This window comes from Somniosus microcephalus, chromosome 12 (assembly GCF_052327205.1).
Source record: "Somniosus microcephalus isolate GS21.2 chromosome 12, FLI_Smic_1.0, whole genome shotgun sequence".
Lineage (NCBI taxonomy): Eukaryota > Metazoa > Chordata > Chondrichthyes > Squaliformes > Somniosidae > Somniosus > Somniosus microcephalus.
Window position 1 is genome coordinate 15,896,116 of NC_140998.1, and position 18,536 is coordinate 15,914,651.

At 49.3% G+C, this 18,536-nt stretch overlaps 1 protein-coding gene across 1 annotated transcript in view; it reads left to right on the forward strand.

The window, feature by feature from the left end:
• The window catches only part of LOC147109044 (protein Daple-like), a 311,247-nt gene that overhangs the window by 138,607 nt on the left and 154,104 nt on the right, over positions 1 to 18,536 (forward strand). The window contains exon 4 of the mRNA XM_086002608.1: positions 17,699 to 17,768. Within this exon, the coding sequence (XP_085858734.1) occupies positions 17,699 to 17,768 (70 nt within the window). The remainder of the gene's footprint in view (positions 1 to 17,698; positions 17,769 to 18,536) is intronic.

Genomic DNA, 18,536 nt, shown 5'->3' on the forward strand with positions numbered 1-18,536 from the left:
TCCCGTCGGTGCCAGATAAAAGAGAGTTTCCTGTACCAGGGAAAGTACTTGTCCTTGGGTACGTGTGGACACCCACTCCAAACATCTGAATGATGTATTCAAACTCTCACATTTCCATGGTGGGATTTGAACACGCGTTCTCTGGATTATGAATCCAGTAACTTGACCACTACGACGACTGTATCCATTTGCTTTTGCCCTCACCGTTTTGTTCAACTAGGAAATGTAAAATAACAACAGAAAATGCTGGAAAGACACAGCAGGCCAGGCAACATCCGTGGAGAGAGAAACAGAGTTAACGTTTCAGCTCTGGGACCCTTCATCAGAACTGAGGAAAAAAAGCAGGAAATGAAACAGATTAAAAAGCAAGTTTGGGGGCTGGGAAATGGGGGAGGGGATGAAAGAAATAAAAGGGAAGGTCTGAGAGGTGAAGAGACATAAAGAGATATTCAAGGTGAGACGAGATGGTAATAGGACAGGTAAAGAAACACAGGATGGCTCTAGAAGTGTGAAATGCGCTGGCAGAGTGAGAGACAGCTGCCATGTGGGAGAGAGAGAGAAAAGGAAAAGGCACAAACCAAAAGTGTGGGTAAAAAATATATAAATATGAAATAGGGGCCGAGGTTATGATCTGAAGTTGTTGAACTCGATAGAGTCCGGAAGGCTGTAAAGTGCCTAATCGGAAGATGAGGTGCTGTTCCTCGAGTTTACGCTGAGCTTCTGTGGAACAATACAAGAGGCCGCGGATGGTGAGGTCTGAGTGGGAATGGAGCGGTGAATTAAAATGACGGGTGACCGGAAGCTCGGGGTCACCCTTACGGACTGAACGGAGGTGTTCCGCAAAGCAGTCACCCAATCTGCGTTTGGTCTCCCCAATGTAGAGGAGACTGCATCGTGAGCAGTGAATACAGTATACTAGATTGCAAGAAGTACAAGTAAATCGCTGTTTCACCTGGAAAGGGGTGTTTGGGGCCCTGGACAGTGGGAAGGGGAGAGGTATAAGGGCAGGTGTTGCATCTCCTGCGCTTGCACGGGAAGGTGCCGGGCGAAGGGGAAGGGGTGCTGAGGGTGATAGAGGAGTGGACCAGGGTGTCGCGGAGGGAGCGGTCCCTACGAAATGCTGAAAGGGGAGGGGAGGGGAAGATGCGTTTGGTGGTGGGATCACGTTGGAGGTGGAGGAAATGGCGGAGGATGATCCGTTGAATGTGGAGGCTGGTGGGGTGAAAGGTGAGGACAAGGGGAACTCTGTCGTGGTTCTGGGAGGGGGGGCGGGCAGGGGTGAGGGCAGAAGTGTGGGAGATAGAACGGACATGTAAATGTTAGTTTTAGAGTTACAAACATGGGATCATAGAATCATACAGCATAGAAGGATGTTTCCTTTTGTAAATTTAACTCGTTTTCCCTTTGGGCTACTCGCTCAGAGCTGCTCATTGTAACCTCACTGGCTGTCAAGTTGGATCAGACCCAGTGTTCATCACAGATCAGTAATTTTAGGTTACTTTAATCACTGGATAAAACTAAAGAGCTGTGGCAGGCAATGTGTGGGAGACATTAAAAAGGGCCACGTCACACGTGTCTCAGCTTGAAGTGACAATATACTACGGCTGGGAACTCATTTATAAAAAAAAAAGTTTCTTATCCTTTCTCTTACCATCTATATACTTTTAGAAGCCAGTCTTGGCTTCTTGCTAACATAGGAACTGGAGTAGACCATTCAGCCCCTCGATCATGTTCTGCCATTCAGTGAGAGCAGGGCTGATCTGTATCTTAACTCCATCTACTCGCCTTGGCTCCATTTCCCTCAATACCCTTGTCTTGCAAAAATCTCTCGCTCTCGGATTTAAAATTATTAATTGAGCGAGCATCTACTGTTTTCTGTGGGAGAGAGTTCCACACTTCTACCACCCTTTGTGTGAAGAGGTGTTTCCTAACTTCTCTCCTGAATGGCCTGGCTCTGATTTTAAGGTTTTGTCCCCTGGTCCGAGACTCCCCCACCAGTAGAAAAAGTTTCTCTTTATCTGCCCTGTCGCCACTTAACTCTCAGGAGCTGATGGGGTAGACGGAAACTCTGGTAGCGGAGGTCAATTGAAGATTTCAAAATTGAGATTGATAGATTTTTGTTAGGCAAGGGTATTGAGGGATATGGAACCAAGGCGGGGAAATGGAGTTAAGATACAGATCAGCCGTGATCTAATTGAATGACGGAACAGGCTCGGGGGGCTGAATGGCCTCCCTCCTGTTCCTGTGCTCTTTATGACCTTGATAGTCTCCTGCACTATGGTCCTTGACCTTTCATCCAGCTTTCCCAAAACTAAGTAAACTATACGATGAACAACTTGGAAATGATCCTCTCGGCTTACAAAGAAAGACTTGCATTTCTACAGCACCTTTCAAGCTTCAGTACGTCCTGAAGCTCTTTACAGCCAATGAAGTACTTTTGAAGAGTAGTCACTGTTGTAATGTAGGAAACGGGCCAGCCAATTTGTGCACAGCAAGCTCCCACAAACAGCAATGAGTTAATCAGATAATTTTTTTTTTAGTGAGAATGTGTCTCTACTTTCGGTTCCATGCTGCTGGAATTACTCAGCTGACACGGTCTTGGCGGAAGCAGAATTTCAAAGAGTTAATGCTCTCTCCCACCCTCACTCGAAGCTCCAATCCCGTGCTGAGTGTTTGCTAAAATATAGCGCACGCTCGGTGTGGTTGTGAGTGGGCGTTTAGGCGGAGGTCCCCGTGGCGGAGGTCCCCGTGGCGGGCTGCAGACAGGCTACAATTTGAATGCTTATGACAGTCCACTGCATGTCGCTGGAAGGGAGGTATCTGAGCCAACCAGCGGCACTCTAAAGCTGGGATGAAAAATATGAAGGGAAACAGCTAATTGCAAGATTGATACAGGGGTGAGTGGTCCCCTCGTAAAAGATCCCATGGGACTATTTCAAAGAAGAGCAGGGGAGTTCTCCCCGGTGTCCTGGCCAATACTTCTCCCTCAACCAACATAACCAAAAAATAGATTATCTGGTCAATATCACATTGCTGTTTGTGGGAGCTTGCTATGCGCAAATTCGCTGCCGCGTTTCCCGCATTACAACACTTCAAAAGTACTTCGTTGGCTGTAAAGCGCTTTGAGACATCTGGTGGTTGTGAAAGGCGCTGTAGAAATGCAAGTCTTTTTAAAATTTTAAATCCATTCTGTTGACAGATGTTGTTTTGCAGCTGCATCTCGGAGCATTTCAAGAGTTGCTCCATTACTTGTCAACGTGGGTAACGGTTGAATTTGACACAAACAGTTAGCTGACATAATTCAACAGCCATTCTATATTAACGTAGTAAAACGAGACCAAGCGCTTAACAGGAGCGTTATCAGTTGAAAATTGACACCGAGTCATAGGAGGAGACGTTAGGACAGGTGACCAGGAGGAGGCGAGAGAGAGCAATGGAGAGATTTAGGGAGGGAATTCCAGAACTTGGGGCCTTGACGTCAATGGTGGAGCGATGAAAATCGGGGATGCTCAAGAGGCCAGAATTGGAGGACCGCGGAGAATCTTGGGAGGGTTGTAAGGCTGAAGGAGTTTAGAGATGGGGCGGGGTGAGGCCATGGAAGGATTTGAACACAAGGAGGAGAATTTAAAAATCGAGGCGTTGCCGGACCGGGAGCCAATGTAGGTCAGCGAGCACAGGGGTGATGGGCGAACGGGACTTGGTGCGAGTTAGGACACGGGGCAGCGAGCACAGTGGTGATGGGTGAGCGGGACTCGGTGCGAGTTAGGACACGGGCTGCAGAGTTTTGGATGAGATCATGTTTACGGAGGGTGGGAGATGGGAGGACGGCCAGGGGAGTGTTGGAATAATCGAGTCTGGAGGTGGTTAAAAGAAAAACCACGGATCAGAATTTCAGCAGCAGATGAGCTGAGTCCGGGGCGGAGATGGACGATATTGCAGAGGTAGAAACCTGATTGGAGACGTTCAGACACGGAGTTGTGGGCAATATGGGCACGAATTTAGAAACATAGAAACATAAAAGATAGGAGCAGGAGTAGGCCATTCGGCCCCTCGAGCCTGCTCCGCCATTCAATGAGATCATGGCTGATCATCCAAATTCAGTACCCTGTCCCTGCCTTCTCCCCATATCCCTTGATCCCTTTAGCCTTATGAAATATATCCAACTCTTTTTTGAATATATTTAATGAACTGGCCTCCACCGCCCTCTGTGGCAGAGAATTCCACAGGTTCACCACTCTCTGGGTGAAGAAATTCCTCCTCATTTCAGTCCTAAATGGCTTACCCCTTATCCTTAGACTATGACCCCTGGTTCTGGACTCCCCGGCCATCAGAAACATCCTTCCTGCATCTAGTCTGTCCAGGCCTGACAGAATTTTATAGGTTTCGATGAGATCCCCTCTCAATCTTCTAAAATCGACACAATCTCTCCTCATACGTCATTCCTGCCATCCCAGGTATCAGCCTGGTGAATCTTCGCTGCACTCCCTCCATGGCAAGAACATCCTTCCTCAGGTAAGGCGACCAAAACTGGGAGGCAACAACACGTTTCAGGAGTTTGGAGAGGCAATGGAGTTTGGAGATAGGGGTGATAGTTTGCAAGGACAAAGGGGTCCAGGGTGGGTTAGTCGGTATCCCCTATTGCACCAGTGTAAGCTTTTTCCACTTCTCACACCAACCATCCTTATGGCCTCTCCAAATGAGATTGGCACTAGTTGACCAAATCCAGGGCAGTTTTTCTGCTGTTGGTGTTCTCCTATCAGGAGCTTAAGAACTGAGACCCGCCCCCAAAAAAACCTATTTCAAATAACTTGGGGCTATATTTCTCCATGTTAAACGGAAGCATTTTCCAGTTAGAAATGAAAATAAATCCATTTCGTTCAACCCGCGCTCCCAACTATTTCCAATGGAACCTCATCCTTTTGTGAATTACTGCCCAAGGAAGGGGAGAGAAACTTGGAGCGATGAGGGTGCGGGGGAAAAGGAGTTTAATCGAGAGATTGAAAGGTTGTGACAAACACTTAACTATTTGCCTCTTACTTATTATGGCCACTGCTGTTACATTTTATTCTCCTTAGTTGGCTCAGCTGAAGTTCAGAGCGGTGCGTCAGTGGAGCTATCTAGACACCGAGATTGATGGAGTTTTGTTTGGAGATGGGGTGGGGCTCCTTGCGAGCATGTGCTGGCTTGCACAGTGTGTGCTTTTATTGATGTTGCCGTGCTGCCTTTGAGTGAGTTGGTTTTGCAAGGATCAAATTTCAAATCGTCGAAGAACTCATGGTATCTGAACACAGACAAAAGGGTCACGGTTTACAAGGTTCAGCACGCAGAGTGGAGACCACGTAAACGCCCCCTCCTCCCATCTCTCTCTCTTTTGCCTCCCCCCCCCCCCCCCCCACACACACACACGAAACAAACTTGCACTTTTATATACATACAGTACAGGTAGACTATCCTTTATCCGAACTACCGAAAACCTCTAAAAACCGAAAGTTTTTTCGTTCAGCGTAAGTCGTGTGCACGACATGACCAGAGTGGCGCACGACTTACGCTGAGCTGGGCAGAGGGTCACAGAGTTCCCTCCTGGGTAGGAGATTGCAGGCCGAGCTGGGCAGTGTGAAGGAGGTACCGGGAGAGTGAACCCAACAATACAGCGGCCGGTCTGATAGCTGCAGCGGCCCGTCCGATATTCTTTTCTCCACCCGACCCGAACCGAACCGAACCGAACCGCGGCCCATCCGATATTCTTTTCTCTCCACCCCCCCCCCCGCCCCCAACCCGACCCGACCCCCGACCCGTCCGATATTCTCTTCTCCCCCCGCCACCCGACCCAACCCAACCCCTGACCCGTCCGATATTCTTTTCTCCCCCCCCCCCCCCCCCCAGCCACCCGACCCGACCCGACCCAACCCCCGACCCGCCCGATATTCTTTTCTCCCCTGACCCGAACCGCAGCCCGTCCGATATTCTTTTCTCCCCCCCCCCCCCCCCCCCCCCCGACCTGAACCGCGGCCCGTCCGATATTCTTTTCTCCCACCCGACCCCCGACCTGATTTGCGGGTCAGCTTAGTAGGAGTCAGCCGATATCCAGCTTTCCAGAGAAGCAGGAAGGGGAATGAGACACGGAACAGTCGCAAGAGGTAGCCTGAGCTTTTCGAATTTATATTAAATACAAATTTCCCAGTCTTATAATAATACCTTCTGAAATCCGAAGAATTCCGAAAACCGAAACTCAGCTGGTCCCAAGGCTTTTGGATAAGGGATAGTGTACCTGTAGTGCCTTTCAAAGTGCTTAAAACCCAAGAGAAATGGACCGAGTGGCAGTGGGGAGAGTTGGTTCAGAAGATGGGCTACATCAAGTCTACAGCGCAGAAACAGGCCATTCGGCCCGACTGGTCTATGCCAGTGTTTATGCTCCACATGAGCCAATATGAGGTTATGAGGGGGATTTTAAAGGCAGGAAAGGGGGGCGGGTAAATAAGGAGGGGGGTTGGGGAGTGGTGGAGGGAGGGCTCGCCTTAAACTGAGATACGGTACAGGCAGCATGGCAATAGCACGTGTCTCAGCACCAAAAAATAACCCCTCAAAACCAATGTTCCCTGTAAGCTGCACGGCCACACAGCGTTCCAGGGATCCTGCACAGCCGGCTTGCCAGCTTTTCGATACTAAAACCACGCGTGCGCCGTATTTTCAACGGTCCGTGCAGCCTCTTAAAGGGGCCGCGCTGTGGCTCATTGCTCGAAACTCTTCACCGGGGTCGGAAACACTCTCAGGTGGTTGACCCTAGGCTACACTTGCCTGTCTCCTGGTGGTTGATTGAAGGAGATAGCACTGTCGGTTATCGGTGCCGCACGGCCTGTGGGGATCAGAGGAGAGGAATGTTGAAATATTGGAGGGTCGGCATTCTAGAGCTTCAATTGCACTTTTCTCAACTCGTGTCCCCTGGCCAGTTGGTGCAAGTTCTCACACACGCCCAAATATCTCGGTAAGTGGGCACCATGTTCCAGTTCACACTATATATCCATTAAATTCTAGGGCTGCTCGTGTGTTTTCCCTCTTGTACCTCATTTACACTGCAGCATTGCATCTGTCTCTGGTGCACCTGCCCCTGTGAGGACACGGAGCCTCAATTGTTGGCCTAGCTTTCTGTCTCCGGAGGCAAAGCACGAAGCCACGGTTTCATTCTGGCCTCTTGAGCAGCAACACAGTTTTCACTATGCCAGATTCTACATTCTGTGCCCTGAAGGCCTTGAAAGAAATTAAGAAAGATTTGCATTTTTGTAGCACCTTTCACGAGCTCAAGATGTCTCAAAGTGCCAATGAAGTACCCTTTGAGGTGTAGTCACTGTCTAACAATGCTCTTGTAATTTCTCCATTTTAGCCTAAATGTGTCAGCCGTGGCTCAGTGGGCAGCACCCTCGCTTCTGAGTCTGAAGGTTGTGGGTTCAAGTCCCACTCCAGAGACCTGAACACAATCCAGGCCGACACTCCCAGTGCAGTGCTGAGGGAGTGCTGCACTGTCGGAGGTGCCGTCTTTTGGATGAAACGTTAAACCGAGGCCCCGTCTGCTCTCTCAGGTGGATGTAAAAGATCCCGTGTCAATATTTCGAAAAAGAGCAGGGGAGTTCTCCCCGGTGTCCTGGGCCAATATTTGTCCTTCAACCAACATCACTAAAACAGACGATCTGCTCATTATCACATTGCTGTTTGTGGGAGCTTGCTGTGCACAAATTGACTGCCGCGTTTCCTACATTACAACAGTGACTACACTTCAAAAAGTATTTCATTGGCTGTAAAACACTTCAGGATGTCCTGAAGTCGTGAAAAGCGCAATAGAAATGCAAGTTCTTTCTCGAATCCTATTGTGAGTGATGGGGCTATATGTGGGTAAACATTTTGATTCCCCATTGTCCTGTGAATGGAGGGAAGACTCAAGTCAGGTCTGTGCGAGGTTGGGTTGGGGGGGGAGGGCGGCAGTGGTGAGGAAAGGAATGTGGTTCTTTTGAATCAGTTTGACAGCCAAGAGCCTGTCTGATTTGGGTGTATATTTATATTGACCGCCTTTACCCAACTCACTAAAACCTTCTAAAACCCAGAAAGAGAGAGAAAGAGAGGCTTTGGTGGCAGATTAGTAACGAACCCTCACAGGGACCTGGTTTCAGATTTAGTTTTACTGTGAGCTTTAGCATAGGAGAAGCAGTTGATAAAGTTGCTATTCCTGTTGCATGCAAATCTAGTTTCTACCTGCTCCATAATATCTATTCATATGTTAAACATTTTGCATTTGCATGCACTCCCTGTTCATTTCTTTCATTCTAAAATCCTAAATGTACATTTATAATGTAAACTTGTCACGCTGTAATTACACCTTCCCACCAGTAGAGCTGCTGCAGTGCCACCACTGACGGGAGGATGCATTTACAATCGCGAAAGTTTACATAGGTACATAATTATTTAGAATGGAAATATATAAATAATCCTGCAATGTAGGATAAATAACCTTTGTTTAAAAAGGGAGAAAAGGATAGACCGAGTAATTACAGGCCAGTCAGCCTAACCTCGGTGGTGGGAAAATTATTGGAAAGAATTCTGAAGGACGGGATAAATCTTCATTTAGAAAGACACGGATTAATCAAGGATAGTCAGCACGGATTTGTTAAGGGAAGGTCGTGTCTGACAAATTTGACTGAATTTTTTGAGGAGGTAACAAGGAGGGTAGATGAGGGTAGTGCGATTGATGTAGTGTATATGGACTTTAGCAAGACTTTTGATAAGGTTCCACATGGCAGACTGGTCACAAAGTTAAAAGCCCATGGGATCCAGGGCAAAGTGTCAAGTTGGATTCAAAACTGTCTCGGAGGCAGGAAGCAGAGGGTAATGGTTGATGGGTGCTTTTGTGACTGGAAGGCTGTTTCCAGTGGGGTTCTGCAGGGCTCAGTACTAGGTCCCTTGCTGTTTGTGGTATATGTCAATGATCTAGACTTGAATATAGGGGGTATGATTAAGAAGTTTGCAGATGATACTAAAATCGGCTATGTGGTTGATACTGAAGAAGGAAGCTGTAGACTGCAGGAAGATATCAATAAATTGGTCAGGTGGGCAGAACAGTGGCAAATGGAATTCAATCCGGAGAAGTGTGACGTAATGCATTTGGGGAGGGCTAACAAGGAAAGGGAATACACATGAAATGGTAGGACACTGAGTAGTGTAGAGGAACAAAGGGACCTTGGAGTGCATGTCCACAGATCCCTGAAGGTAGCAGGCCAAGTAGATAATGTGGTTAAGAAGGCATACGGAATGTTTGCCTTTATTAGCTGTGACATAGAATACAAGAGCAGGGGGGTTATGCTTCAACTGTATAAAGCACTAGTTAGGCCTCAGCTAGAGTACTGCATGCAGTTCTGGTCACCACATTACAGGAAAGATGTGATTGCTCTAGAGAGGGTACAGAGGAGATTTACAAGGATGTTGCTGGGAGTAGAGAATCTTAGCTATGAGGAAAGACTGAATAGGCTGGATTTGTTTTTCTTGGAACAGAGGAGGCTGAGGGGAGACCTTATTGAGGTGTATAAAATTATGAGGGGCCTAGATAGAGTGGATAGAAAGGACCTATTTCCCTTAGCAGAGGGGTCAAAAACCAGGAGGCACAGATTTAAAGTAATTGGTGGAAGGTTTAGAGGGGATTTGAGGGGAAATTTCTTCACCCAGAGGGTTGTGGGGGTCTGGAACTCACTGCCTGAAAGGGTGGTAGAGGCAGGAACCCGAACCACATTTAAAAAGTACTTGGATGTGCACTTGGGATGCTGTAACCTGCAGGGCTACGGACCAAGAGCTGGGAAGTGGGATTAGGCTGGATAGCTCTTTGTTGGCCGGCACGGATACGATGGGCCGAAATGACGACCTCCTGCGCTGTAACTTTCTATGATAATGACGGAATAAATGACTTTAGAATGGCTGTTGAATTACGTCAGCCAATCCCTGTTCCGATTATTCCCCCGCTATCTTAATCTCTTTCATCTAAAGTCTCCACTTGGTCATGACTCCTTGTGTAACACCACATGAGATCGACGAGTAAAGGGTAATAAATAGCTGGCATGAATTTCAAGGCATTAGTTAATCAACTGGCTGCTATCCTAATTCTTGAGTATAAATCTTGTGATTGTATTGCTGCCAGAGAATCTCTGCTGAGACGCTCCTTACAGTCTAATGTGATTGTGCGTTTCAAAATACTTTTTTTTAATGTTTCTTTCCTGGCTTGAAGCTGTTGACTTCTTGTTGGAGTGCGGTTCCATTACCGCACCCTCCAATACCGCACTCCGTGTTATTCTCTGTGCCCGTCTAGTTAATGACTCTCAGCAGGTTACGGGAGCACAACAACTTGCATTTTTATATATTTTTTATCCACACCTTTGGTTTGTGCCTTTTCCTTGTTCTCTCTCCCACATGGCAGCTGTCTCTCACTCTGCCAGCGCATTTCACACTTCATCTAGAGCCATCCTTTGTCTCTTTACCTGTCCTATTACCATCTCGTCTCGCCTTGAATATCTCTTAACGTCTCTTCACCCCCCACAGACCTTCCATTTTGTTCTTTCATCCCCTCCCCCATTTCCCAGCCCCCAAACTGGCCTTTAATCTGTTTCATTTCCTGCTTTTTTCTCAGTTCTGAAGAAGGGTTTCGACCCGAAACGTTAACTCTGTTTCTCTCTCCACGGATGTTGCCTGGCCTGCTGAGTTTTTCCAGCATTTTCTGTTGTTATTTTGCATTTATATAGCACCTTTATCATAGTAAACGTCCCATGGAGTGTAAATCAGACAAAACTGGACACCGAGCCACATAAAGGAGCTATTTGGACAGGCGACCAAAAGCTTGGTCAAAGAAGTAGGTTTTAAGGAGCATCTTAAAGGAGGAGAGAGAGACGGAGAGGGTTAGGGAAGGAATTCCAGAGCTTGGGGCCTAGTCGGCTGAAGGCACGGCCACCAAAGGCGGGGCAATGAAAATCGGGGCGCGGCAAGAGATGGCGGGGGAGGATATCCCAGGGAGCACAATTCCCTCCTAGTCAATGTCCAGGTCACTGGAGTTTCCACTTCCTCAATGCCAAGGTGAATTGGTTCACTTTAATTGGTTCAAATCGGCCAACTCTAGTCTTGCATACAGCTGTGGTGGTGAGATTCAGGTGGAAGTGTAGTAATGATGGTGATTGAGACTAGACGGTGTGCGGTGCCATTCCTGGTGATCTGATCACCTCGCTGTGTCCCGAACTCCACCGCTGAGGGGATCAATGCTGAGAACGGGTCCCGTGAAATTCATTCGAACCCAGAGATGTTGCCAGCATCTGGTAGGATTGCGAGTCAACGGGGCGGGGGGGCGGGGCGGGGGGGTGTGGGGCGGCTTTGATAAGTCCGGGTGTCGTCATGGTGACATTTCAGAGCTACTGCATGTTCACCCTAAGTGAGCAGGCCGATTGAATTGCTGAGGCTCTGATGTACAAGGAATGTGCTGTACATGAGAAGTCCACTGTGGGCTGTGTCAGCTTGGCTCAATGTTGGCACTCTCTCGCTTGAGCAAGAAGGTTGTTCCAGTCCCACTTCAGAGACTCGTGCACGGTCAGTGGTCCCGTCTTTCAGATGAGACGTTAAACCCAGGCCCCGCCTGGCTGTTCAGGTGGATGTTAAAGATCCCGTGGCACTGTTTTGGAGAAGAACACGGGAGTTTTTACAGTGACCTGCCCAATATTTATTGATCAACCTGCACCACCGGGAACTGACCATTTATCTCATTGCTGCTGTGACCTAATCCGAAGGATGGCACCTCCGACAGTGCAGCACTCCCTCAGTAGTGGGACCTTGCCGTGCGCCAATTGGCCATTAATTTTGCCTACATTACAACTGTGACCACACTGTGTAGCTCTCTGAAGATCCCGAGAAGGTGAAAGGTGCTGTATTAAAGCAAGTCTTTCCTTTTCCCTTTCACTGGTAGATGGTGGGCGGAGATCAAGGTGCTTAGACTGTTCCTTTACAACTGGTATCATTTTGCACGATCTTATTTTACAAGCACTGGTATTTTTCAGTTGATACTGGGTATGTGGTAATGTTTCAGTTGGGTGGCTAGTTGCTATGCTGCAGCCACGCACAAACAACACAAGGGCTCAAATATAACTGAAGTGCTGTAACTCCCCATAACTTCATTCCATAAGTGTATGCATCTGTACCGGAGACCATGGCCCCGATTTTCTGCCAGCCGTCGGGCGGCTTTTCATGCGGCCGGGGGCCGAAAAAGTGAGCCGCGACCCCCCCTCCCCCCGCCTGATTCCCCGCCCCGTCCGACTTTCGGACCGCCGTTTCTCCGCGACCCGCTTCAGTCCCGCCCGCCGCTGGCGGGACTGGCCGTCGGAACACAAATCACCAATTATTACCTTGTTTAAGTAGATTTTGAGGGGCCGTTGCGATTTTGGGGCTTTCCCCACATGAAACACGCCTGCGGGGAACCCCGCTGATGAGACCTGGTGTGAAAACAGTTGGCTTGCTTGCTTGCAGCTGCAAGTCAATGAGGACTGAAGAGATTTAAACAAGCAGCATTTGCAGGCTGCAGGACCTTGTTGATGAAGGCTTGGGGGAACTTTTTGAAGGCTTAGGCACAGCTGTAGAAAGTTGGAGCCTCACACACTTCTCCAGTGTGAGCTCCTGGGAAGCCCCTCTCACCACCCTAACTCAGCGCCTCCTCAACGGAGGCATCTGCCAGAAGCATGGGAGGCCTTTGGTACCTTCCCTTCCTGGCATTAGAGGATCTCCAACAGCAGCACCAGCAGGAGCAGCAGGCTGCGGCTCACCCACCTGAGGCAGCACAGGCCAGAAGGGGTCAGCGCATGGAAGGCCGTCGGTGCAGGAGATACCCCCCAAACAGGGTGTACATTAACAGGGTCAGCTACCTCAACATGACTGAGCAGCAGTGCCAGAGGCGGCTCCGACTTCCGCGAGAGGTTGTGACTGACATCTGCGCAATGATGTGGCAAGACCTGGAGCCCAGAGCAACAGGTCCACACTACTTGCCAGTGGCCATCAAAGTCACCACCGCACTCAACTTTTATGCCTCGGGCTCCTTCCAGGGATCAGCAGCAGACATCAGCGGCATCTCCCAGGCTGCCGCACACACATGCATCACGCAGGTAACCGATGCCCTCTTTGCCATCGCGCACAATCACATCCATTTCACCAGGGATCGCGCAAGTGTGAGGGCGCGAGCGCGTGGATTCGCTCAGCTCACAGACTTTCCAAGGGTGCAGGGCATCATTGACTGCACACATGTGGCCCTTAGGGCACCCCATCGCAATCCAGGAGCTTTTGTTAACCGCAAAGGCTTCCACTCCCTTAACGTTCAGCTGGTGTGTGACCACAAGAAGGTGATTTTGCATGTTTGTGCCAGGTTCCCTGGCAGCTGCCATGACTCCTTCATACTGCGCCAGTCTACTGTGCCTCCGCTATTCAGTCAGCCAAACGAACTTCAAGGATGGCTACTTGGAGACGAGGGATATCCCCTGCGCTCTTGGCTAATGACGCCGTTGAGGAGACCAGCCAGCGAAGCTGAGGAGCGCTACAACTCCAGCCACATTACCACCAGATGCATTATCGAGCAAACCATCGGATTGCTGAAGATGCGCTTCAGATGCCTCGATAGATCAGGTGGAGCCCTACAGTACTCATCAGCCAGGGTCTCCAAAATCGTTGTGGTATGCTGTGTGCTTCACAACATGGCACAGCGTCGTGGCTTTACGATTCCGCCGGACCAATAGGCTCCTCACAGAGCCGCCTTGGATGAGGAGGATGCTGAGGAGGAGGAGGACAGAAACGAGCATCCTACAGAGGCCCGCCAACCAGCGGCACCAGTGCGCGAGAACATTGCTGGGCGGAATGCAAGGAACGCACTCATCCTGGGCAGATTTGCGTAGCCTGGTACATCAAACACTGCAGCCTCACTGCTTCTGAACTGACCATGGACAGTGGCCCATGCCTGCACTTTCCAACTACTTTGACCAGCTTGCAGTCATCTGCAAGTTATCCTAAGGCCTCTATGTGACATCCCCATTCGCCAAATGACAGACGCCATAACTGCAGCAGCTGGCACCAGATTTTTTATGTATAGGAAAATGATGGCATTAAAACTATTTACAAGACTGGATGGTGGAATAGTTCTGTGAATGTGAGCATAGAGAGAGACGGAATGGGTAAGGGTGCATGGATGTGACTGTGAAGTGGGATGTGGAAGAAGAGATTGCTGAAGCTGAGTGCTGTTGGGGAAAGGCAATGGGGATGAGGTTGAGGGTGATGGAAACTTCATACTTGCTTTCCCTGTGCGGTGAAGGTCATGGAAACGCTTCCTGCACTGCAGCCAGGTGCGACGGGTGACACCCAGAGAGTTTACCTCTGCTGCCACCTCCATCCAGGCAGCCGTGGACTCTTTGGGAGGCCTCTTCCTCCCTGAGCGAGGGTAGAGGACCTCCCTGTGGGCCCTTAGCTCATCCACCAAGGTCTGCAATGAGGTCTCGTTGAATTTGGCCGCAGCTCGGCCTCTGCCGCTGGCAGCAGCTGGTGCAGGCTCCTCTGCCATTGTGCAAGAGTGGTTGAGAAGCCTGCAGAGGTGGAGAAGCTTGCTGGACACTTTGAAAGCACCACGAATGATGACATCATACTGTGGGGCTTTCTGACACGAATTGGACAATTAGCAAGGCTGCCCACACGCTGGAACTTAATTGGCCACTTGAGGGAAAATTGCGTGGAGCCGGCTGACATTTTTTTGTGTGTCAGAAACCCCACATTCGGGGAAACCCGACCATTTCCCACACAAGCCGAAAATCGGGGCCCATGAGTTTGTTAAAATTGAGGAGTTCCAAAAAATGCTTCAGGAAGAAAGACAGACTTGCACTTGTATAGCGCCTTTCATGACCTCCGGACTTCCCGAGGCACCTTACAGCCAGTGACCTGTAGTCACTGTTGTAATATAAGAAACTCGGCAGCCAATTTGTGCACAGCAAGATCCCACAAACAGCAATGTGATAAATGACCAGATAATCCATTTTTAGGTGTTGGTTGAGGGATAAATATTGTCCAGGTTAATGGAGGGAACTACCCTGCTCGTCTCTGAATTAGCGCCGCGGGATATCTCATCCCTGAGACGGGGCCTCGGTTTAACGCCTCGTCCGAAAGATGGCACCTCCGACAGTGCAGCACTCCCACTGCACTGCACCAGGAGTGTCGGCCTAGATTATGGGGCTCAAGTCTCTGGAGCGGGACTTGGTCCCACGACCTTCTGACTCAGAGGCAAGAGCGCTACCCACTGAGCCACGGCCGACACCGTAAGAGAAGGATAATGGCCCAGAAATTTGGGTTGGGGGCTTCCCGCGGGTGCAATCCCCCGACCTGCACTTACCTAGCGCGCCGGCCGTTGAGCTGTGGGCCCGCGTGGGATTCCGATCCTGGGCCTGCTCCAACTGCCGGCGCGCAGTGCTTGTGTATCCCGGGGCGCAGTTAGTTCGAAGCGTCCCCTGGGATCACGTGGGCCATGGAGAGCCAATGGTAGCAGGGAATCTGTATTCATAGATTTGACAGGAAGACCTGTCAAATCTATAAATACAATTCAGCCCCAAAACATCACTGAAACTTCAAATACATTTTTTTTTAAATCACATTTTAAAAATAACTATAAGTTACATAAAATAACTATTAAACAATAATTAAAATTTTTGAAAAAATTAATTACAGTTTCTAACGGGGCTAAAAATAAACTTACCGTTAAAGTATTTAAAAATAATAAACCTGTGGAAAAATGTTTTAATTTAACTTAATTCACCACTTACCTTGTTAAAAGCAGGCCTTGCGACTGCTTTTTAAACGCGTAGCTCCTGGAGACTTACCCTCCCGGAGAAACCTGCAAAAAAAATGGAAGTTCCAGGCGTACGCGCTGCCTCTCCGGCGTACGCGTTCGACCTGTGAACCCCTTCCTTTAACGGAACTGAAGCTCCGGTTTCCCTTGCATGCGCAGTGCATGCACGAAACCGGCACTTCCATTGGGCCTATGGGCGAGTACCCAGCGCGTACTCACCCGTGGGGACCTGAAGTTCTGGCCCAATATTAATGTGTCATTTTAAAAGGATGCAAAAGAAAGTGGGGCTGCAGGGAGTTTGAAGAGAAGTTTGCTGGAGTTTCGGTAGTTTTGAATCTGTAGGGATTGGCATTCAGTGGTGGGGGGGGGGGTCCGAGGCAAGATTCAGAAGAAGAATTTTCTGTGGGGTGGGGTATTGTAGGCAGTTACAGAAATAGGGAGGGACTAGGCCATGAAGGGATTTAAAGAGGAGGATGAGAATTTTAAATTGGAGGCATTGGTGGTGGGGGGAAGACTGGGATCCAACCGAGGTCAAGCAGGACAAGGACACTACACGGACTGCAGCGGTTCAAGAAGGCGGCCCACCACCACCTTCTCGAGGGCAATTAGGGATGGGCAATAAATGCTGGCCTTGCCAGCGACGCCCACATCCAGAGAATGAATTTTTTTTAAACTACAAAAGTTATGTCCTCTTGCTCTGGTACCTGGAGGATACGAGAGGGCAGCGTTCAGTTGAGGACCCCTGGTCTTCAGAGGAGTTTCTTGGGTTTTTAAGCGACATTATATTACAGGGCTGCCTTCAGAGGTGGCCCAACCTCTGGCCACAGGACAGTAACATAGCAGCAATGGTGCAGATGCCTCTGACAGAAGGACCCCTACACACCCCCTCCGCCCTCTCCCCCCGCCCCCCTTGGTGTGGAAGGAAAGCCCCCCTGTGCTCGCTGCCCTACATTGGCTCCTGGTTAAGCAATGCTTTGATTTTACAATTCTCATCCTTGTTTTCAAATCCCTCCATGGGCTCACCCCTCTCTATCTCTGTAATCTCCTTCAACCCCACAACCCCCCCGAGATATCTGCGCTCCTCTAATTCTGCCCACTTGAACATCCCTGATTATAATCACTCCACCATTGGTGGCCGTGCCTTCAGCTGCCTAGGCCCTCAGCTTTGCAATTCCTTCTTAAACCTCTCCGTCTCTCTACCTCTCTTACCTCCTTTAAGACGCTCCTTAAAGCCTACCTCTTTGACCAAGCTTTTGTTCATTGCCCCAATACCTCCTTGTGTGGCTCGGTGTCACATTTGTTTGATAACGCTCCTGTGAAGGGCCTTGGGACATTTTACTAAGTTAACGACACTATATAAATCCAATGTGCTGTTGTTGTTGATGGAAAGCAGTGTACCGTTGTTCCAGTTGTAATCAGACCCCGGGACACACTTGCCTTTCTGACCTGTACATTTTAAGAAGCAGAGAGAGGTGATTTGTAACGCATGCAACAGGAGAAAGCCGCACTCGTATCCCCCCATGAAAAGAAACTGCTATCGTGATGTCACCAAGTTAACTGACAGCGCTCTGGGACTCTGCTCCTGGTCTTTAAAGGCACCATGAGGAACAATAAAGGAAGCGGGTGTTTATGTTGGGGAAAGTGCTTGTCTCTCCGTCCCCCTCCCCATCCGATAACCTTCCACCACCTGAGAGTATAGAGTCCAGAGTCATTAAGACTGGGACGATATTGGCGAGCTTGGGTATTTGATTGCTAAGTAAATATATTAACTGGAAGTTCACTCCTTTGAAAGTAATCCAGGCGTTTTACTGTGTGTTTTATTAACAGGAGTGTCTGCAGCAATTGGTGGTAATGAATTTGCCAAATGTGCTAATGATTGCAAAAGATCCCCTCTCAGGTGAGTGATTTCAATCCTTAACCAATGCTGGATCAGTGTGTGAGGTTTGTTTTTGTCTCCTGTATTCTCCCGCCCCTTGTGACTCACGCTGGCGGTGGCGGTGGAGGTGGGGGGGGTGGAGAGGTGTGATGGTCCCCACTGGCACGGGCCACCTTTTGGTATCATGCACAAGTTGGTCGTCCTTAATGCGTGGTCCTCGACAGTAAAGGTCAGCAAGTAGTTCCCCCCCCCCCCCCCCATTGAATGCAACACAGCCAATCCTGATCCAGCTCGCTCTTAGTTGGCAGCCACACATTTCCAACAGTTTCACATGAACACAGTATGTGAGTAATCTGAGACATGACGTGTGGGGAGTGCAGCGTGCTCGGGAGGAGCAGGTGACTCTGGACCTCTGGTTCCCAAAGCTCTCCACCACTGGGGGTTTTCCTCACCTCACGCCTGGGTCTGTTGTAGACTCATTGATAGAGATTGATGGCTGTGATTGGTCAACAACTCCATTATCATTGTATCACGGGACTACCAGGATGATTGAAGGTGAATTAGATGGATCTTGGTCTTTTTTCATCTAGCAATTCCTACGTTCACAGCAGTGGGTTTCCAGGCGAATTTTCCTCCCTCCCGTAACCTGTGCGAAAGCAAAGTGTAGCCCCTATCGCCAGTGCAAAGTGTAGCCCCTATCGCCAGTGAAAAGTGTAGCCCCCATCGCCAGTGCAAAGTGTAGCCCCCATCGCCAGTGCAAAGTGTAGCCCCTATCGCCAGTGCAAAGTG